We start from the raw sequence: 23,923 nt of genomic DNA, 5'->3' as shown, positions 1-23,923 counted from the left end.
CCATTTTCTGTCTCACCTACTGTTTATTTCGGACTCTAACTGCATGGGCAAGGCCTCGTAGTCACCCTTTAGTACAATATCTGGACAGTGGCACCTAAACTAGAAACACACAATCCACAAGCACAATTGAAACTGTTACCATTAGAGAGCTTTAAGACCATCTTCCTTTTAATCACTAAAATATTCATAACCTCGCTCAAAACATTTCTCTTGATAATACCACTACAAACACAAACCTTCTCTCGAGTATATGTCTCAGCTTATTCCTTACTAATCACTTGTCTTATGTGATATCTAAAGAGTTAATGTCATTAAAACTTGACTCAATCTTTTCAAGGGGTATGCGTATGGTTGGGGAGGGGTAGTTCTGATTGATTATGGTAAGTATTTTTTATCAGCAAGATTTGTGGAAGAACTCAATTTTAGAAACTGAATTTATGTGCAAGAGGGCAGCAAGTGGTAAAATTTACACTGGGTCACAGTTTTCTCACTTAATGACATTACTATACAATTATAAAGCAGCACGCACACACACATCTATATTCACATTCACACACAGTATAATTTTACTGACTCAGACAATACTTTTTTTCAATTAAAAAAGATGAAAACTGTTGTTTGGCCACCCAGGCATGAAAGCTACTTAAGCCTGGAATATAAGAACACAATACTTGTCAAGTAAACAGCAACTGCACAGTGATAACAATATACATTAACATTGACACATGCTGTCATAAGAGGTCCAGTAATAGCTAAAGACTAAAGAAAGTCAGAAAGGTCAGCCCAAAAAAGTCAATAGGGCTTCTTACTTCCACTCTGAATATAGAATAGCTATAGTCCAGAAGCTAGTAAATGTCCTCCTATGGAAATGAAGGGCTAATAAAATTTTAAGTGTAAATGATTTTTGCTCAGCACTTTGGATAGTCTTAAAATTCTTCTTGTTGTAACAGAAAAATAAACCTGTAGAGTGACTGCAGCATCAAATTTAAATAGAGCTATTTTAAGAAATATTAGGGTTTCTAAAGTTATATCTAGGGCAATAATATAGAAAGGGAGGGTCTCATGGGCACAGTTCCACTGCACACATTCCATTATTTTCACAAAAGTTGACCTGTCAGTTTCACTGAATTAGACAAACACAGAGGACACCTAGTGAACACTGATACACAACTCACAGGACAGACACAACACAGTTTACAAAATGTCTCTACTACTATAGGTTGTAAAAATGGACACCTCTGATACTACAGATACACTTCACATTGTAATGAAAGTTGCAGTGACAAAGCCAACACTCATTTCTAGGGCTTCTTAGTCTTCAAGTCATATAGCCAAGGATTTCCGTCCTATTTCCTTAGTACTTTTTTTCAGTCACACAACCAACAGGTTGTCTTCACTACCAACAACCTGGGGAAGGGAATTTGAGTACCTACACTATTGAAACATTTGCAAACTGATGAAAGAGTACGGTGACAATCACCTTTTCACTGAGCGTGATGGACTTTAAAAATATAACCGATGAGACAACAGACTATCCTAGGTTTTGAACTTAAAAAAAAAAAAAAATTCTACTCGTGCTGCCAGAAGCATCAAGCTCACAAAGCCTCAGCAGATGTGTCTGTGGAAACAGACATGGTCACCTTGGCAATCTTGACCGTGCTCTTGATGCAGCTTTCCGCCGCCCTATGAACACTGGCCGCGTTGTTCGCATGCTTGTGCAGACAGTCCGAGTCCCCCATGCTGTTATCCAGGGGCTGCGCGGTGCCTTCACACGAGGGGAACATGCTCCGGAAAGCATGCCTGAGGTCCTTGCTCCTCAGAGCATAGATGATGGGATTCACGGTGGAGTTCAGCAGGCAGAGCATACTACAGAAAGCAAACACCGTCTTAATGAGTTTGTTCATCTTCCCAAAGACATCGTATACCATGATGGCAAGCAGAGGGCCCCAGCAGATGATCAACACCACTAGGATCAGGACTAGGGTCTTGGCTAGCCTGATGTCCATGCGGGCTTGGTCTGGCCGGGTCACCTGCACTTTGCCATCTTCTGACGTGTGGATAATGATGCTCTTCTGGGTGCCACGCTGAATCATGCGGACTGCGTGGCTATGAGCCTTCCAGAGAATATACATGTAGGCATACACAATGAACAGCAGCAGCACGCTGGTGACCCCGATCCAGAACATTAGGTAGGTCTCGTCAATGAGTGGGAAAATGTCTGAGCAAACAGATTGCAGCTTCTTGCAGTTCCAGCCCAGGAGAGGCAGCACAGCGATCACAATTGCTATGGTCCACATCAGGCAAAAGGCCACCACAGCCTTGGGCCTGGTGACGATCCTCTTGTAGGCCAGGGGCCTGTGAATAGATATGTACCTGTCGATGGCTGTGAGGAACAGGCTGCCCACTGAGGCAGTGAAGGAAGCTGTGACCCCGCCTAGTTTGAACAGAAACACGTTGGGGCTGTCTTTGCGGTGGAACACATGGAAGTCGACGAAGCTGTAGACAAAAATGACGCTCCCCAGGAGATCCGCCACCGCCAGACTGCCGATGAAGTGGTAAGAGGGCCGGCAGCGGAGGCTGCGGGAGTGGAGGATGACACACAGCACCAGCAGGTTCTCCAGGACCGTGAAGGTGCCCAGCGTGAGGGACAGTACAGCAATGGCCAGCTGCTGGCTGGGGTTCAGGATCATGAAGCATTCCATGTCCATGAAGTTCTCCCCACACTGGATGTTCTCCTCATTCTCCTTGTAGGAGGAGAGAGACTTGTTGTAGAACTCAGTCATGTTCAACGGGTCTCCCGGGACTAACTGGGAGCTGTCTCCTGCAGTCATCTTGTCTTGGAGGGGACTTCCCCGGAAGGAAGTCAATGGGAATTTTTGTGGGAAGTAGCCTAATTTGGACGCCATGTCGCCTTTGATGTCTTCGTATTGAATGTCATTAGTCCCCACGTACAGGAGGTCTGTGGTGATGGTGCGGAACGTGGTGTCTGCGAGGCCATCTAGGATGGACTTCATAACCTCAGTCTTCTATTAGGCCAAGCTCAAAATGACTGAGAAAGAGACCTGCAGGAGGGACTCCTAACAAGAGAAGAAAAACAAAAACAAAAGCAAGCTGAATTCAGAGAATACCAGAAGAACCACAGAAAGAATGCAGCACTGAATGCCTTGCAAATGTGTGGCATCACATTATTTCCCTACTGTCTCTGAACACACATCACGTTCTCATCAGATTCAGTCAACGAAAGGAGTCAGCCACTGAGAAGAGCACTTCAAAGTTTGGGGTTGGAGAAGAATGCATTGGAGACATAATGAGGTTCTTTTACTAGTGAAGCAGTCGGGATTGAAGCCATCACCTGAATGCTGTTTGGGCCTCCAGCGTTGAGAAAGTAAGCTAAAGCAAGCACTTGGGCACAATGTGCATTTCACAGTCATGTCAGGAAGCATTCAGCGTGCAGCTTCTACAGGGTGTCAGGCTGGAAGGGTTGGGAGGAGCACTGAGCTATCACGTGACCTCTGCTCTTGAAGACTACACTTTATCAGATGGACAATCTGTTGCTGAGTCATGCATTCGATGTGTTAAGTGGAAAGGAAAAGAAGGTTGTCAAAAAAGAAGGTAGCTCAGGGGTATGGTAGGAACATCTATCTGCTCCATCTGCTAGGTTCTCACTCAGGGAAAGGGAGGTTTGGGCTAAACTACAGCTGAGGGGAACTTCTAAAATGACTATCCAACTGAGAAAAATGTTGCCATGGTCAAACATGCATCAAGGCTTAAGACTAAAATCTCTAAAGCTAGGGTGAGTGACAGTGGAAAGTGCTTCCTGAGTGCATTCCTACAAACACAGTGGTGCTGCAGCATACCAGGTGCCAGCAGAACGGCCTGAGGGAGTTCAAGACTTTCCATCTGGACGACTCAGAGGAGGGGACCAAATTCTAAGCGCTCTTCAATTTCAAGCTAAATGACTTGGTTTTGTTTGCCCATTTAAAATTATGCTATTGGTGGGTATTTTGGTAGAGTGGTAAAGACACCTTGTGGGATGCCTGCATCCTGTATCTAAGTGCCTGGCATCAAGCCTAGGCTTTGATTCCAGCTTTCTGGTAATGTGAGCTTTACAGGTGATGACTCAGGTCCTTGAATCCATGCCAGTGTGAGACTGGGAGACCCAGATGGGCTCCTGGTGTCAGGCTGCTTGAATCCGAATCATTTGGAGAATGGGTCAGCAGATGGAAGATGTAACTCTCTCTATCCCTGCTTTTCAAGAAAGAAAATCCTTAAAAATTTCATATAAATGTACCTTTTCATCTCATTTGTTTATAAAAGATATTTGAAGCCTAGAGTGATATCTATCACAATTAATAATGCAATTTATTTTAAAAAATAATTGCTGTTTGTTATTTCTAGATCTAGCACAGTATACTGGGGGTGGAGAGAGAATATTTGTCTTGCAACACATGAAAAAGTTCTCAGTTCCCTTCTAAAAATGCAGAGCTTTTTGAATTCACAAATCATGCATGTGTGTGTTCAGCCAGTCAACAACTGATGCAGTACCCACTCTATGTTATGCACAGCACTAAGCATCAGTGTCTGGGCAGCATTAAGAAAGAGACCCGGCCTACAGTGTGGGGAGAGTGATGACGGAGACACATAGTCTAGGCGACTGAAGGAGGCTTCCCCAAGGAAAGAAGGTTTATGCCAAGAACATGCAGCATTCATGTGGGTGGAGATTGGAAACAGAACTCAAGAGGCACATTTTAAATTAATACTTTCAGTATCGCGATTTTTTTTTAAAGTAATTTGGAGCAGGCATCACGTGTTAAATGTGACCTGTCTTCCTACATTCTGCTGATCCAAATCCAGGCCAGTACCAATGCTCACCCGAATTACAGCTCCTACCTCCTGACCAGTTTTTCTTTTTCTGCTCCTATTCCCTTAGGATCACTTGTCACACGGCTGCTAGAGTGATCTGCATAAATACACTGCTGATTACCTGACTCCCTGATTCAATCTCTTTGCTGTAAAAGCCAAATATAAACTCTTTAATGAAAATTTGCTCTCAGGCCCACACATGGAGCCCTTGGTTTTGCCTTCTGTGTCGTAGCCCACCAATACTCCTTCTAGGTTTGAACTCTCAGCGCCTTGCCCTCTGCCCTATCCTACCCACATTCTGTTCTTCCACAACGGAAAGCATGCCACCTCCCATTACACACCCATGGGGTAAAGTTCAGTGAAAAACTTCCTGTGATACAGTCCCTGTCTTTCTCTCCAACTCTCCCCTTTCCAGCCCAACCTCATCATTAGGGCTGTACTATTGACCCAAGTCCCATAAGCATACTAAATTTACTACTTTTCAAATTGGTATCTTTGGGCCCACTCTTCTGCCAGGTTAATGCCTCCCTGGCAGTTTGCTGTCACCCCCTTCGGTTGCTCCCTGCTTGCCATGGTTGGAGAACTCAGAATACACAAATAGAGTTCTACCAGGGCACCTGTTAAATTTCCTAATATTTCCTTTGAAACTATTCTACCCCTTCCTCCCACCCACCAGATGGTAAGCTCATTAAAGACCCCTTTGGGAAACTTATTTATCTTAGTATTTACTTGGAGCATTTAGTACAAATGTTTGGCACATAGAAAGGTCTTTAAATAAGTTGGTTGGTATATATTTGTATATAACAGAATCACAACAGGTCTATTCTACTCAATGGAAGGGAGATATTTTCTCAGTCATAATGAGAAATAAGTGACTTGAATACAGGCTTCTAGTCTGAGGAGCTGCCTGATTCATTTGTGAGGAAAACTGTTCAATTTGGGAAAGGCTATTAGCATTCTGAATATAAGTGGCTACACAATGAGGACTTAATCTAACTACTCCGAGTGAACTCTATGACCTAGGCAAGTGGCCCTCAAGAAGAAAGCATGAATATTGGTCAGATGATACTAAATGATGAACAGAACAGAGCAGCCCCTCTCATGGTCCTAGAACCCTCTTACAGAAGGAGTATAGCCTAGGATGACTGTTGGAGGCACTGCAGAGCTGAGAGCCTGAATCTCCCAGGAGTAATTTTCATCATCAGCATTTTTCCTCAATGTGGGGTTTGGAACCAGTTCTTGAACTTTCACAGAATAACGCATGAAGAAATGCTCAAGTGCTTGACCAGAAACAGGAGTGCCTGGGTGCAATCCAAGGGATCTAACGTACAGTTAAAGGCTGTTACATCTAAAAAAATCAGGGTAAGATCCCAGGGGCAAAGACTGGCTGTTGAAGCTGTGGTGATAAAGGAAGCAGAAACAAAAGACCAAAGCCCGGTAACACTCCATTACCCAATGTGTCCGGGTTTCTTTCCAAAAACTCCCTCCTGAGTCTCCAACCTCAGCCAGGATGCAACTGTTAATTCTCACACATCCTTAGGTTCCCTGTTTCTGTTTGGCATCTCCTCGCTCACATCTTCCTTCCAGAACCCTATGGGTTTTACCATCGGCTATTTCTCAGGAGTCAACTCTGATTCTTTGTGTATTTGCTAAGCAACTCCATTCACACACAAACACTTTCAGGCACAAAGGGACACAGGACAGCCACAGGGTGGGAAATAGCTGTTCCTTATGTGGCACTGGCATATCCTCAAACCTAACTTTGGCCTCTCAACCCCACCCACTCTGAAACACACAGCTCACAGACCCATGGAAATAGCTAGCTATCATTGATGAGACTGTCACCCCACAACCTTCTCCTTCCTCCTGCCCTTCCCTCTACCTACTGCTCATTCCTGAGCTGTTAGATTCATCATCCCAGGCCCATGCCAATGTTACTTCCACATCTGAAATCATCCTGACCAAGTCCTGCCATCAATAACTGGTTTTCCCACTTCATTATTCACAGTAGTATTTCATCACATGTGTACATACTTATTTCCATAGCTGGAATGTGGTTTCCAAATACAGAATGGTGACTTTTTCCCTGTGATTTATCAACTTACTAGCAGAAGGGAGAGGGCTGGGCTCACATTCACATGCACCTAATGAGAAAGCAGTTAGATTCTATTAGCTGACACATTAAAACAGGAATTTAATTACTTATTTGCCTTTTCTTAAAATTAGAGAAGAGACAGATAATTAACTCAAGAATACATTTGGCTTGAAAACTAAAGCTTCAGCCCATATTTCCAAGTAGTTGGTGGAAGTCATCTTTCCTTAAGTGACTGCCTCTCCAGTCACACTTCCCAATTAGTAAATAATATAGAAACTTTGACTACCTCACTACTGAATTCATAAGATTCAAAATGCAAAATGTATAGAAAAATGTTTCTTAAGAAATTACTCTGATCAGGTTATCCCAGCCATCCAGTTTTTCTCTCAGGTACAAGTCTTCTGTTGTTTTTTCCAGAGACATTCCATACTCATTCAAATATCTATACGGAGGTCTTCCAATGTTTATGGGAAATGAAATTAAAAGATAAGCATGGGGACAGGCACTATGGTACAGTAGATTAAGCCAGTGGTTTGGTTGCCTTCATCTCATATAAGAGTGCTGGTTCAAGTCTTGATTTCTCTGCTTTCAATCCAGTTTCGTGCTAAAGCACCATGGAAGCAATAAATGATGATCAGAGCACTCGGGTCCCTGACATGTGGGAGACCCAGTGTAGCTTCTGGATCCCAGGTTTGGTTTGACCCAACCCCAGCTATTTAAGGCACTGGGAATTGAAGAACGTGTGAGTAGAATATCTCTCAGCATATACACACATGTACCTGTTGCTCTCCCTTTCAAATTTTTTAAAAATAAGTATTTTGTGACACCAAAAATGCTTGAATTTTATGCGCAATTTTTCTTAACATGCACTTTCCATAAACCCTTTGAAGACCCTGCTTATGGATTTCATGTTTTCTTATCCCAGTTTTCTGTTAATTTTCTAAGAACCTTCACACATAGGTACTCTTTACTTTCTTTTTAGCAAATAGTATTACTCTTCCATACCCTGATTTTCCTCTCAGAAGTATATACTGAAGACAGTTCCATACTAGTTTGTAAAACCTCCATCTTCAATAAGCAGCTGTCTTTGGGAGCTGTTAAACAAATGTGACCACTTGTGGGAGGTGCAGAGTATGTATCATATTTTGCTATTATAAATAATGCTGCAATGAGTTTATTATAACTACACCATTTTCCCACATTTCTCATGCTGCTTCGAGTAGTCGTTCTAGTCATCTAAGCTATTACCTTGGCCCTTCTGTGAGACCTCCTCCTTTGCTTCTACAATAGGTGACCACTAAGCCTTGAGGATTTTCCTTCTTTTAGGCACATACTGAGAGTTTTAAACGGCACTATAAGCCTTTCAACTCTACTATTTTTGCAGTGACCCCATGAGGTGGATACCATTACTATTCCTCTTTTCAGATGAAAGGCACAAAAAGTGGTAAGTAATTTTCCGTTACATATCTAACACATGGTATAGCCAGGACCAATCCCAGACGTTGGCCACATTTCAAGTGCTTTTAGCTATTGGCCACAAAGCTAGGCAATGCAGAGTCAGAGTCTTTGCTGTTAATCTTTGTGATACATGATCTCTTTAAGTAAGACAGGGATAGTACTCTCATTTTTGCTTTACCCAGTAATTCTAACTGAAGCACCAATCAACGGAGATAGCACTGAATTGACATTTAGGAGACCTAGATTGGTGTAAAACTGTATTTGGGAAGGTGCTACTCTTTTTAGACTCAGTATTTCATTTTCAAAATGGGCATGGTTATGATGATGATGATGATGTTGGAATCACAAAATGATCCTCAAAGTTATATGAAAATAAAAGCATATAATGCTTAAGACATTGTTTCACACAAAGGATGATGACATTATCTTGAATTAATATTTATAGCTTTACCAGGTGATAATTATATATTCAGAATATATTATACTAATTACAATTCCTACTAATATCTCAAGAATAACCATCGCTTTAACTAATGGATAGGTTACTTAATCCATTTTACTTCTGTCTCAGCATTTGAAGCATGAACCAAAAAGAAATATGTATGAGTAGGGGAAGGAGAACATTTATTGAACGTTATTGTGTTCAGACATTTACAAAACTACACATATTCCATGATTAAATTGTCACAACAACCCTGACTAGTACTTATCAGTTATCCCCATTTCACAGATGAAAACATATAGGCCATTAGATAGTAAGTAAATTGTCCAGAATCCTTATGAAACATCTATAGGTGAACCAATACTTTTCAGACTCCAGAATACCTGTTTTTAGCCGTTTATGCCATATTCAGGATTTGGCAGTTACTAGATTAAACCCATTTTACAACCTTTATTATATTCATATCTTCTACACTCTTAAATTAAGGCATTTTTCCAAAGGTAATTAAGGCTACCTCCTGCTAAATCACTATTTTCTATCTCAGCCCACCTAGGTAAATCTCCCAACTGGCATGGTCCCAAGGATTAAGATTTTACTCAGTATCCAAGAGCTATAAAGCTTTCTCAGTGAAGACAAAGGATCAAAGACTTTGTTCCAGTAATGCAAAAACATGTGTTTTTGTGATTTACTGTTTATTAAGGTCACCACATATGTGGTCACAATTTCCCATTTTAATGTAACCACGCATTTTCATTAAAACAAACCAGCTTTAAAATCTAAGCGAGGGCATGGCACAGTTATAAGATATAGAGTAATTTTTGTCCAATATGAGCCAACTTTAATTAAAGAGTGCAGTTTTTTTTAAAAGAAGCATGGATTTTGTGCAGTTCAACAATCTTCGTAATAAAAAACTACCACTGTGCACAGACTATTTTAACAGTTAATGGGATCATGGCAGGAAAACTGTGTTCTGCATTTTGGTAATTCTTTCCTTTATTTCTACATTTGGATTATTACAGTAATTTCCAGCTTATTATTTTTTGCATAGAGAGTTTTCTTTGAGAGTTCATTACTAATATAGATTAGGCTTTGGGGAATGTAGGTGCCATTAATTTTGTTTTTGTTTGCTACCAGGACAATTATAATTGGAAATCTCTAGCAAGATGCACCTATTAAAGAGGCAGTTGGTTTTTATTACAATTATAGTAAAAGAATGATTGAATGACTTTTTTAAAAATTTTTGTTGGAAAAGTAGATATACTGAGAGAAGGAGATAAAGCGAGAAAAATCTTCTCCCCACTGGTTTATTCTACAAGTGGCCGCAGTAGCCAGTGCTAAGCTGATCCAAAGCCAGGAGCTTCTTCTGGGTCTCCCTCACGAATGCAGGGTCCCAAAGCTGGACAGAAAGTGGAGCAATCGGGGCATAAGCTGGCACCCATATGGGGTCCTGGCACATGCATGGTGACGATTTAGCCACTAGGCTATCATGCCGGGACCAAGAACTTTTAAAAAAATAGAATCAATATGTTCTAACAAATTAAGTCAAAATCATGCCTTTTTAGTAATCATAAAAGTATTTTAATGCATAGATTCTATCTTTATAAAAATATTTTAAACTTTGAGAATAACTTCACCTGCTCCTTTTGTCCATTTTTCCATATCCACATCTGGTTTTCCATCCCAATCCCCAGAAAAATATATATACAGGGTACTTCAAAAGCTATTGAAAAAAGAAATCAGCAGATAAATTAACTCAGTGCAAATTTCTTTTGCAGATCCATGTGTGATTTATTAATACCATGCATCTTCATGAACTTTCTGAAGATGTCTCATATATGCATTTCAAATTGTTCTGCACCCACAAAGTTTACCTGTTAATTTTATTTTTCATGAACTTTCTGAAGTATCCTTGTTTATCAACTAGCAGCCTATGGTATCCTCAAAGAAGTGTTATGGTTTTTGAAGAAGCATTTAAACACATGTATTTTTGCAGACCTGGCATCTTGCTTTCTGTAAACATTATGCGCGTAAAATAGACATGCGTTAGGAGGTCGGCATAGTGGCATAGTAGGCTAAGCCTCAGCCCGCATCCCTGCAACCCATGTGGACACAAGTCCTAGTCCCAGCTGCTTCACTTTTGATCCAGCTCCCTTCTTATTGCCTGGGAAAACAGCAGAGGCTGACCCAAGTCCTTGTGTCCCTGAACCTAAGAAGGAGCTCAAGAAGAAGCTGTGGTTCCTGGTTTCAGACAAGTTCAGTTCCAGCCATTGCAGCCATTTGTTGATATCAAGCACCAGATGGAAGACATCTCTCTCTGTCGCTCCTTCTCTCTGTACCTCTGCCTTTGCAATAAAAATAAATAAATATTTAAACACCACATATACATACATGCTTCTGATTAGACTAAGCATGAAATACTGTCTTCAAAATAAGACTTCAAATAAAATCAGAACCATTTGTCAGTATGATTTAATACCATTTTAAATTTTCATTGCTCCACTGAAGACCTTTACTTTAAATAGACATTTCAGTATTTTAGGCACTTAGACTGTTGCCTCTGAAGTCAAATCCATGTAATTCTACTCTACATAGCCTCTCCGGAGAATAAACAATAGGTGGGGGATTTGCACTCTGCAGGGAATCATGTCCAGGAAAGCAGAACCCCACATAGAAGCATCAAAGGGTCTGGCAGATCTGTAGACTATCCTGGCCACCAAACTCCTTATCTACTATGTAAAGTTTATAAATGCTTGGGGAGAACTGATAGGGATCCAGCATATCAACTGTCCTGGCTTAACCCTGCTGTTTGCCCTACTTCACTTGCTCTGTGTTGTTCTGCATGGCTGGTTTCACACAAGAGTCCTGTGAAGGGTTCAAGAGAATGAAGGCCCCAGTGGATATATTTACTTGTTATTTTCCATTCATTTCTGGGAACAAGTCTGGTTTCTACTAATTTGATCAAGAAAAATACCTTGCTAATGTCTTTCTCCAAGGTTAGTAGGGAAAATTTTAGTTGACTCTTCTAACTGCATTATGTCCATGCTATGCCCTCAGAACACCCAGCACATCTCTTAGGCCAACAACATAACGCAATGAATGATGCTTCTGCTCCAGTGGAATGGGCAAAAGTTTTTTTCTCAATCTTGCCTAAATTAGAGTGTTGGAATTATTAAAACAGCTTTGTCATTTTTCCATCATTTTCTATGCAAAGTGAAACAACAAAGAGACTTAATTTTCCTTATAATTCAGGCAAAAAACCCTAATCCTTCTTCCTTGTTTAATATCAGCTCCTTTTCCTATATATGACGGAAAATTCCATTATACTTGTAATGCTTGGTTGGCTCTCAAAGCTTCAGTTCTTCATATATTTTGTAATATAAAAGTTACTATGGTTTATTCTTTACTACCAATGAGAATATTATATTTTTCATTAACATACATGAATTAAAGACATTAAGACAGTTATAGGTATATGTTCCTTTTCTAATATAATGCAAAATATGTCTAATTATTTACCTCTTAGAGAATATTAAAATTTAATTTCAAGGCTTAAGGAAAGCGTGCCTTGAAATTGTTCTGATTTAGGTACTTTTTGATAATAATGTTACAGGAAAAGTCCTATGCAAAGGTGAATTAATAATACGAATGAAGTATTTTGTTGACCTGACAAAGCCCTGCTTATCATTTAATTCTGTTCTGCTAGATATTTCCTCCTACTAGACATCATAGCCTTTTTTTTAGATAAATACCTTTTTTAATGCACTTTGTAAATAAAACAAGCGATTATATATACATTCCATAAAGCTGTCCTTATCTGATATATTAGATTTGGTCATTAACAGCAAAAATCAATATAACATATGATGACATACCCAGTAAAGATTCTCTTGTTTCTATAGTCCAGTATTAAGGACTATACAGCAGTGGTTGAAAGAATGTCAGCAGTTGTGCAGCACAACTTGCAAATTCTTCCATCATCGATCAATAAGGGGATATTTTATTTTTGAATTGAATTAAGTTCACCTGAAACCCAAATTTTGTTTCTCCAGATATTGAAAAACGAGTAAACATCCAACAGAAAATTGTTATTCTCAGATACTTCCATCTATGTAAAATCTGAATGTTTATCATGGGGCAGGCTTCCTGCTAAGTGCATATTTTATTTTTCTTTGTTGTTTAAATGAAGTAGTTGCTACTATAATCTCTATTCCATACTTAAGAAAACGAAGGCTTTGAGGTAAAAATGTTTGCCCAACATCTTCAACTGGAGGAGTCAGAGCTGGAACTTTAATCCATATCTGCATGACTCAGAAGTCCCTGTTGCTAACACCATTCAGGAGTCACTTAATTAGACATGTTTTTTTCATTTTTAGAGAAAAGGAAGAGCTGATTTGGGACAAATGAAGTTAAAACTGGCAGATGTCAGTTTTACATGGTAAGTCACTAAAACTTGAATGAATAATCTGTTGACAACAAAAAGGTTATCTCTGAAACTTAAACTATCCTTGACATATGGTAGTCAGGTTCAAAGTATGACAATTAACTATAGGCTAGAATCCCTGAGCTTTGATAAGCAGCTTGTTGGCATTAACTGTTGGCAAATAACAAATAAATGTAAGTTATCATTGTCACTATTTTGATTTAATCACTGAAGACATTTTTGTTGTTAGATTGTTTTGCTTCGTTACTCAATTATAAGAGTTGTGGATGGTTATAACATTTTCCAACACACCAGTGAGATAAGACAGGGGCATCTTCCATCGTGAATAAGATATGATGGCTGCCAATAAATAAGAGCTTGAAACATCCATTCCCTACCAAAAGAAATTAAACTTCACTTAGCATAACTCAACTTTCCACCTTGAGCAGTGCTTCAGTTTTCTTAGACCCAGAAGGAAGATGATTCCCTGTGGTCAGTTCCTAAATTCTCAGCTGGAATAAGGTAAGCAAACTAAATAAACAGGTATAATTCCAACAATGAGTGCTTGTTAAAGACTCAGATGCTCAGTGGGCATTAAGCTGTGTTATTACTACTACTATCAGCAACATGGCTGATAAATAAATATATGACTTCATTTTTCATCCATGAACTTTTATAGGGTACGTACTCCATGTCTAGCACACAAGACATATTCCAAACTTTGAATGTTTTTTGGCATATATACCTATGAAACATATTCACATTTCACATCTGTATAATCAGTATAGGGTGGGTAAAGCAAGCAAGGGAAATGATGAAAATGATTTCATCACACTCTGACAAGTAAAGCCTACCTATTTGTTCTCTTCCTCCCAAAGGAAAGAAAGGAAAAGGGTGTGAGAATGTGTAATATAAGGATACTTCAAACATTTACAGAAATGGAATTAAAGATAAGTTTATTTGGGGGCAAAAATTGTGAAATCCATGCATTAGAGTTGTTCTCAAAAAGTTAACAGAAAATAGACATTATGAAAAAATATGCATTATTTCAATTTTATACCAATGAAAACTTATTTTTCAATTCCATTTCCAAGGACATTTTGAAGTCCCCTCATACATACTTATTTTTTTTAGATTTATTTTATTTTTATTACAAAGTCAGATATACTGAGAGGAGGAGAGATAGAGAGGAAGTGGAGCTGTCGGGATTAGAACCAGCGGCCATATGGGATCAAGGCGAGGACCTTAGCCACCAGGCCATGCTGCCGAGCCCCCACCTCATACATACTTAAGAGTTTGTCCTGGGGAAATGAGGAATCCTGCTGTACCATTCTGTGCCCGACTTTGTGTCTAAACCCTCAAGTTCATGGAAACCTTGAGCTTCATACGCGCTTGCAGGTCCTTTGCCAGGCACAGTGCCCGACAGAGAGCATTCTGTTGACTAAAATCATGGTGGAATACATTAGCAACATGGCAGATTTAACTTAACAGAATGACATGTAACCCTGGATATCTTTCATTCACATAAACTCAATTGAGAAAGGTTTAAACCTACAAATATCCATCTACAAGAAAAGTGCCCAATGTAAAAACTAAATAAAATAAAGTCAGCAGTGATTGACTTCAGAGTTGTGAATCTCATCATAAAATGGAAAAGATATGCATTTAGTTTTCACTTTTATCCTTGTTTTGTCTGTATGTGCATTATCAACCGCATAGGTAGAGACACAATCTATGAAACGAACAACACTGAATGAATCCTAATTATACACTATTGGTAAACCTTTAAACACAATGAAATTATTATAAAGGACTTTCTCCTTCTCCTAAATGTATGTAATTCTGTCTTGATCTTTCCCAAATGGGTTAATGCATTTGCAAGTGTTTTCAAAACAACTTGTCAAGTTATGTAAAAATTCAACCACTAGATGGAGTGGCTTTTATAAGCGCTTAGGAATAAATTTGTTATTCTATTCAGTGGACACAGTTCTTGTTTTGGTTGAGCAACTTCTGCTCCTATAATATTTTATGAATTTACACTGAATTAATTAAAATATAAATAAAAATATGTTATGGAGCATTGGGAAGGATTATTGCAATTGCTTACAGAAAGTAAATATCTAATTGCTTTCTGAGGTAAAAGGGCACTGAGAAAACTTAATATATTAATAAAAATTAATTGTGGATATTTGGAAATTTGCCTGAAGAAAGTAATTAAGAAGGAGTAAAGTAATTCTACTGGAAACAGATATGTTTATACCAAGAGATGCTAAAAGTAAGAGGGGAGGTCTTGGGAGCCCAAAATCAATTCCGATAACAAACTCATCTCATTTCTATTTTATGAAGCATTTGGATTTTCAATTTCGAAATACGTAATCACCAATGTAAAGTCATAACATTAACTTCTATTATTATGAGGAATAAAATAGAATATCTCACAAGAAGTGAATATTGGTTCAAGTACGCATATAAATTAGGAACACAGTGACTTTCTAAATAATTCAATCTCCATCCTATTATTCTCTCATTGCAACAATGTCAAATAATGTTTCTGTTGTTGTTGTTGTAACTGTATAAATTCAGGGGTCCTCTGAACATTTTTTTAAACTAGGTGCTTAATGTATTACCGATTTCCATTGAAGTAGGAAATCCTCACAGTGTACTAAAATGGAAACCATCAACAGGAAAATACACAATCAAGATGCAGATGATTACACACAAACAGAACTGTGAGAACATTTGGAAATGTAGTTGTGAATAAGAAGTAAACATGCAAATTGGATGCAAGTATGGGACTTACACGTTATTGAAGCCCTGAGTTAGTACTACTGTACTCATTTAAGGTCAAATCTGTCCTAGAGTTTATGTGATACAGCTATGAGATTGTAAACGGAGCTGAGGAACTGGAAATGTTCAGAAAAAATGACATGAAGAGTGAGTTAGTAAGCAAGACAAGTACACATCTTAAGGAACAGTCTAAGGTGCAGATGTGTAAGTGCACGCTGGACTGCTCTGTGGGCCTGTGACACTCAAAGGGTCATTTCGCAAACAGCAACCTGGCGCCAGCTCGGAGTTTAGGAGAAAACAATGTCCTCAGGCTGCAGCTCAGCTCTTTAGAATCAGCACCTTCAGAGCTGGACAGCATCTGTGTTCTTAACAGAACTCCAGGACATTCTAACGCATTCTGAAATGTGTAGTACCACTGTAAAGATTATAATCTGCATACAGCCCTATGGGGAAGAAATAAATGCTGGGGGAGGGAAGCAGACAGAATAGAATTAACCTTTTAAAATAAACAAGGTTAGATAGAAATAAAGAATATTCCATGGTATAGGTTTTGAGATCATTGAAATGGATTGCTAAGGGAGCATGCCCAACCTGCAGTGTCTTCCTTCAGATCTCTAAAACTGAAGTACTCCTATTTGATTGAAATAATGTAGCCTCCATGAAAAATAAGCATGAAGAAGGTTTTTCAGTCTACAGCTTAGGACTTCTCTGGATTTTTTCAGGAATCTTATTGTTATGTATTTTATGCAGCACAGTTAAGTGGCTTGATGATGTAACACATTCTGATATAGTATATAGATGTAAATTAAGCACCCCACACAATTTTCTCATGATTCCATTTACAAAGCGTGTGCCAAGTCTTATAGGACTGCTAAACCTTTTCTTGAACATAATCATGAAGAAAACTGATTTTATTGAGCATAACAGGACAGTTTAAAAATGAAAGTGATTAACAGGTCAGTTTATTTTTCAAGCTACAAAATATTTCTATCTCTGTTCCTTTTCCCCGAATCATAAAATATATCATAAAAAATAAACACAGAAAGCAAAAGAATGGAAAAGGTAGAATTCTGCAATAGGCCCAAGTCATACTGACCTGCCGCTTAGTAGCTTACACAGAGTTGCTCTGGTAATTATACAATTTATACTACTGATTCATAGTTGGTCAGTATCTGTCAAAAATACCTAAAATGTATGAATATATGGAAATGTATCCCAAACTATTTACACGTGTGACTCTAAGAAAACTATTCCCTCTCTCTTCAAAAACAAAGCGGGCAGGGCAATCACAAGAACTAGTATAGTATATAGTATATCACTGTCTCTGAAAGTTTTTTTTAAAATAAACATTCACATACAATAAGGAAACCTAGGCTTCACAACTTTAGGTAAGGACTAAAATTATTCAAATGTTGGTCCTTTTTGAAAAAGTTATGTATAATTTATAAAGGTACTTCTATGTCTTCCAAAGGCAAATTTCCATAAAGGCAGAGATACAGAATTACTTGGAAAATCTTCTTTTTTGCTGTTGTGGTTGTTGTTATGTGCTAAGTTGTCTACCTTTCCCTTTTCTCTATAGGCATAGTGTTTGCTCTCCACAACTTACACAAAAGGAAGAGAAACCATTTATAAATTTACTGATTCTTATTGAACTAGTCTCAAATACTGGCAGCAATGCATTGGAATGCGTTGAAAATGTGGTGGTCAAATATAACCATCCCTGGAATGAATCAAAACACTCAGAGCACAGAAGCATTAAATTCTCTTATAAATAAATGTTTTAGTTTTAAATCTATCCTAGTTAAAATAAGCAAAGACATACTACCTAAATAATTGTAAATGAATGATATTGTTTTGGTTGCTGTATTGAAAACACCCATTAGTCTCTTGACCAATGTAATGAAAGCACCTGGTGTGCATGTCCAAATAAGTAAACAAAATTCATTTCAAACAAATTTTTTAAAAAGCAGAGTAGAAGGGCTGCTACTTCAGCACAGCAGGTTAAGTAAGCTGCTGCCCACTGTACTGGCATCCTGTACAGGTACTAGTCAAGCCCTGGATGCCCACTTTTAATACAGCCCCCTGCTGATGGCCTCCGTGTGTGGGTGGGGGTGGAAACACAGCAGAAGAAAGCCTAATTCCCTGAGACCAGGCCATTCATATAGGAGACCTGGAGGAAGAAGCTCTTGGATGCTGGATTGGCCTGGCCCAGCCCCCTTTGTTCAGTCATTTGAGGAGTGAACCAGCAAATGGAAGACCTCTCTTTCTCTCTCTGTCTCTCCTCCTATTTCTTTATCTCTTTAACTATGTCTCTCAAATGCATATATATATGTATATATATATATATATATTTTTTAAAGTAGACTGTAAGTTAGAATTTACCACCTGTCTGAATGTAAGCTTACTTACAACAACTCCATTTGCAGAACTCACATTGATTCCAATTTTCTTTTCTAAGGATGTGGTTAAAAAGAATGGATAGAATAGACAAAGAAATGAAGGAAAGAAACTGCCACATTTAAACATAAACTTTGAAAAATGTTATTTCCTAACTATATTGTTTCAATTATACTTAACTATATTATGGATATACAAGGTTTGTGAAAGCATTTGTCAGTATGTTAAACTACCACAACAGATTGCCTGGCACAACTTTGAAAAATGCCTCTGCTTTTCTTTAAAAAGCAAGAGCTAGTAGGAAAAAAATAGATATTACATTATCATATTTAGGAAATTATACTGCACCTTATCTTATGAAGTTAAAAAAATTGCTAAATGCTCTTTAGAGTTGATAATGATAATTAAGAAATCAAGCCAGTTACCAAATCTCTACTCTGTTAGTTCAATTCCAAATAATTATGAATCCAAATGAGACTGGAAAATAAAACATTAAATAACAAAATTTTGCACTATTAAGGAAAAATTATTTGCCATCCAAGCTAGAAGAAGCAGCGATTTAAATCCTTTCTTGCATTCAAACATGCACAATCTAAACAATAAATTCATGAAATTTATTTAAAAGCACAGAATGTAATACAATAACAAAGCAGGTTAAAAAAGGGGGAGGAATTTGGCTAAAAACAATGATTCCTATTTAATTAGTCTCAACTCACATATGCCAAAACTAAAGAAAACAGAACAAAGCAAAACTTTGAAAGCTTTCCTAAAGTGCAAATGTGCACATTTCTCCGATTAAGGCTAAGACAGGACTCATGGTACTCCCCGAACTACCATGATAACCATCCAGCCCATGGGCTCAGGGTTGGAGAACCACAAATGCATGCCTGAAAAGCTCAACCAAAGAAAATTCTGAATCTTAAGTCCATGACCACTAAGTTATGAATCTATCCAAAGGAATCTTTTGACTATTAAGAGCTATATGGAAAGTACTTCAAATGACAGTATAAGCCAGATCAGACTAAAACAACTATCCTACAAGAAAAGGAATGAACTTTTTCCATCACGTGGCACTGTTCGGTGAAGAAATATGACCCCAGAAAGTTCTTAGCAAATGTTTTGTTTGAGATCTAGAAGTAATCATACTGATGACTTTATGTAAGGGCTTCCCACTATCATTCTGTTTGCTATGTGGGAAAGTTTCCAAAACAAGTTCATCTAATGTCAAACAATGTGTTTAGAAGCAAGAGACGCCACAGGGACTACTGACAACCCTCGCTTCTCCGTTTAAAGACTTCCTAGAGGTGTCAGCATTATAATGCATTGTATATTAACAAATTAACACCCATTCTGTGATGCAATAAACTTGTATATTTTTGTCCAACAGGATAAGGCCTCATTTCCCAAAATAATAAGCAAGGTGGAAAAGTCTTAAACGCATCAACGTTAATCATAAAGTTGTGACTGACTGCAGCAATTCCCCTAGCCTACGTGTAAGATTCTTAGAACACAGAAGGCTGAAGTTGGTTTCCACCCATCCTGGAAAACAAGAACAGCCTTGCTGTCATTCCAAGTGGGTACTTCCTTTTGCTTTCAGCTTTCAGTGTCCATCTGCACAGCTCCTTTCAACTTGGACATTTTTAAAAACTTACAGTCTGAAAAGGATTCAAACATAGAAAGAAAATGTGTCTAAATTTTTATGCCTTATATGGAAAAGTTTGGTTATGCATTAGTGTGTTTATACATCAATTCATCTAAAATGATGCAATAAACAATTTGATATTACATATATTCTGGATGACACTGTTTTCTCTCATTTACAAAGTATTTTGGAAGCATCTGAGTTGATCTAGGCTATCAAGTTGATCCAATACAATCGAAGAATATAAAGATAAGAGTATCCATGGTTTTCAAAGCATAAAATAGCAATGCAGTGACAAATGGTACAACTCCACCTCACCAAATACAAACACATCAAACATCATTCAGGCAACTGAAACTAAATTAACCTTTTTGTAGGAACAGGATCATGAAAGAACTAGAGATGCAGGAAGAAAAGCATGATGCTAAAATTTTGCCAATAAAAAAATACATAAGTTGGTTTTGTGTCCTCTTTTTTTGTAAGTTATCTCACACTATTCAGTCAGTAAGAGAAAAATAAGCAGAGCTGGCTGCCTCTCAAATTACAAATATACAATATGTAAACCTGTCCCTAGCAGCTTTTCAAACAGTGTTGGATCCAGGCTGTTTCAGAGTCCAAAGCAGAAAATTATAAATAATTTAAACCCAAAGGCTGGTTTCACTCTAACTATTTGTCAGTTGAATTAGAAAATGATGAATACGAAAATAGAAAAGACAGACACTGGTAGAGACATGGTATTCTTTTTAGCAGAGGATGCAAGCTCTCATCTGTGTTCTTTATGCAACTGAACTAATATAATTATCACAGGAATAACAGCCAACAACCTGAAGGACAGGCTCCATCTTACTAACCAGATTCAAGAAGCTGTAACCAAATCTCTGCACTAATTACGTGTCATTAGGTATTTCCAAATTCAATTTGTTCACCCCTCCCCTTTTATTGTAGCATTCCTGGATAGCTAGTTGTAGGAAACTATTGCTTTCCTTATTAGAGTAACTGTTTTCTGGGAAGAAACATTTGGTAAGTGTAGTGAACTCTAAACTGCTATTAGCTCCATGTCATAATCATACATTCTTACCTAGCCAAAGAATCCAAAGTCCATAAGGATAATATCCACAAGACAACCAAGGTGCCTGTCTAAACTTCCTGGGTGGCTAAGGCTAATTCAGGGTCAAAGCAAAGGAGAATGTCACAGGACTTTCTGGCAAGAGTTTCTCAGGCATTGTGTTAGTAATTAACAACCTGCTACTGCATACTAAATACTTATCACCACAATCAATGGGGCTGCATCCTTCTTGAGCAAATCAGTAACCCGACGGGGGAGGGTTTTCTTCTGGGATAGACTGTACTATTCCACAAATATAGTGGCTCTTCTGGAGCATTTCATTCCCAGCAGTAGCATCTTGGTAACATTTAACAATTCCACTATTTTAACATTTTGAAATGCCAAAAAGAACACACTGATCCCGCAGCCCAGCTTATTAGAGAAGAGCTATCTCACAGGCAATATCGAGAGGAACACAGCCCATTGGGAAAAGGGTAACTGAAAGAGACAGAAAACAGCGGACAGCAGACAAAGCCAGGCACGACTCCGACGGGAGGCCTGCTTCTCTCCAGAATTAAAAACTTTGCACACTCAACAAATCACAGCACCTACAGTGTCCTGAAGATGCTCTTGGTAGCTTTCTTGCTATGTGCACATAGACTGATCCTGAAATGATATCGGGGGCCTGAATTTGTCTTACTAACAGCCAGCATACAAGCATGGTCATTTCCCTTTTGAGAGGGCAGAAGGGAACTTCCCCACCCTGTGGCACTATTTCACCCCCCAAGTAGGTTTGGCAGCACAAGGAGATCTTTTTCCCAGCACGCACTTCATACATACCTCAGCCAAGAGTGCTCTCACATGCAGAAGGAGACATCTTTGAGATAAACAGTCTATTTCCTGTAAGTTCTGCTGATAACCTCAGATGGATCAGTTTGTAAAAACCATGCCCACCATCAAGCCTCCCGCCCTGATCTGGTCACTGCTTCTGGGCCTACAAATAACGGTCTGCAGTCCCCAGTGTTGAAAAGGCTGGAGGTACACATGCATTCTGTTCCTCTGTGGATATCATCAGAAAACAATGTTCTGATTTAAGAAACTATGCACAGCCTTTATTTTAATAAAAATCACTCTTAACGGAGTTAGAGGGGGCTGGGGAGGGGGTAGCAGAGGAGAGACCGAACAAGAAAAAAAATCAATCAGTGTATCTTCCCTTGCAAACTGTCAGTAGAGTGGGATTAGAAAAGCAACACTTTAAATCAGATGAAGTCCTATGGGAACCTTAAAGGTTGGTTGCACTGAGCTTCTCAATATTCTGCAAAACAGACTGATGTCACCAGTGAACCCCCCCAACCTCTCAATGTCCACTGAGTTCCCCCTAACAAATGACATTTCCCTCATTGTTCCAAAGACGTTAGCATGGTAATAAACATGAGAAGTTATTTGACCCATCCAGATACCTTTCAGCACCCCCTAAAGCCAGTAAATCTGCTCTAATGTTATGGGATTAGAATGCCCAAGAAGGCTTAATGTATCAAGAAATCAACAACAAAGGCCAGGGTCACACTTATTTGGAGGAGGATTGAAAAGAAGGGGTGGGGGAAGAGGTGGCAAAATGGTTAATTCTCATAGGTTACTAAATATGTGGCTCTGTGCATCAGTTCAACCCCAAATCTTCCAGAAATAAATAATCTATTAGAATTAGAAACATGCACCTGGCTGTTAAAGTTTCAAATCATCAAACGGCAGCTTCTCACGTCTCTCACACAAACACATTTGCATCTGGGAGGTGATCCAGCTATGATCTGTGAGCCTGAATAAGAAAAGGCTTTTAAAACATCCAACATCAACTTTATTCACTTAATGGTCAGAGTCCCATAGTGGCATCAAACATTCATAATTCGGTAATCGCTACGAGTATGTTGCTCTTCCTCTAAAGGAAGTGGTTCCTGTGGCTATCTTTCTCTATATCCAAAGTTTATTATCTAACATAACGTTTCTTTACATGACATGTAATGTTTGACTTGAGTCTTTCTCTAGCTTGGATGCAGAGATCTGTGGATATCTGCGAAGCTTCAGTTGCTGGCAAGGTTTACAGGCGTTAAGCGCCGACTCAAGCGCCTGTTTTCCGAACATGCACAATTACACATTTTCTACAGATTGACAATGCATACAGAGAAGCAGGTGCACACACATTCAAGAAATAGTAAACGGTAGAAGCCTCCAGAAGTAGCACAGACCATAGTTAGCAGGTTGAGGCTCCAGAGCTAAGTAAACACCAACACACGACTCGCTCACAGGGCCTGAGAACTCCAAGAAGGACACTTGGGGACCGCACTGGTCAGTACCGGAGGGGGCGGGAGGTGGAGAAAAAAGAAAGTATTTCCAAACATAACTCTGTCAGGTCTTACCCTTCGCATGCCCCGGTCCTCAGGGAAGACGTTCCCTCTGCACCTTGCGCACAGCTCAGGGGCTGGTTCTCCGCTAGAACGAAATATGACCCCCACCCAGACTCTACCGAGAGCTCCGCAGGGAGCCGAGGCGCCCCGCCCGGACCTGGGGAAGGCACCGGTGTCGCGGGAGCCAAGAAGAGGCAGAGGCGGAAAAGAAGTGGAGAAGGAAGGGGTGGCAGAGGGAGTGGCGGGGGGAGGCGGCGCCGGGGCGGGGTGAGGGAGCCGGGTGCGCCGCCGGTGGTCGGTCAGTCAGTCCGCGTGCTGGCGGTCCCTGCCTTCAGCGCCCGCCCGCGACCGCGACAGCGACGGGGACTCGTGTCC

At 39.3% G+C, this 23,923-nt stretch overlaps 1 protein-coding gene across 1 annotated transcript; it reads right to left on the bottom strand.

Annotated features, from left to right (window-relative positions):
* Positions 1-531: 531 nt before the first annotated feature.
* On the bottom strand, positions 532-23,721 carry CNR1 (cannabinoid receptor 1). The gene is made up of 2 exons (XM_004580395.3): positions 23,561-23,721; positions 532-3,077 (listed from the first exon to the last, which is right to left on the bottom strand). Exon 2 carries the CDS (start codon positions 3,012-3,014, stop codon positions 1,596-1,598), a length of 1,419 nt encoding a protein of 472 aa, XP_004580452.1. The 5' UTR covers positions 3,015-3,077; positions 23,561-23,721; the 3' UTR covers positions 532-1,595.
* Positions 23,722-23,923: the final 202 nt, after the last annotated feature.

Source organism: Ochotona princeps, chromosome 1 (genome assembly GCF_030435755.1).
Source record: "Ochotona princeps isolate mOchPri1 chromosome 1, mOchPri1.hap1, whole genome shotgun sequence".
NCBI classification, from domain to species: Eukaryota; Metazoa; Chordata; class Mammalia; order Lagomorpha; family Ochotonidae; genus Ochotona; species Ochotona princeps.
Note: the sequence above shows the minus strand (reverse complement) of the source record. Positions and strands in the feature narration are given on the sequence as shown.

Bases quoted from the DNA above. Each gene is read 5' to 3' on its own strand.
- CNR1 (XM_004580395.3), bottom strand. From the start codon at position 3,014: ATGAAGTCCATCCTAGATGGCCTCGCAGACACCACGTTCCGCACCATC.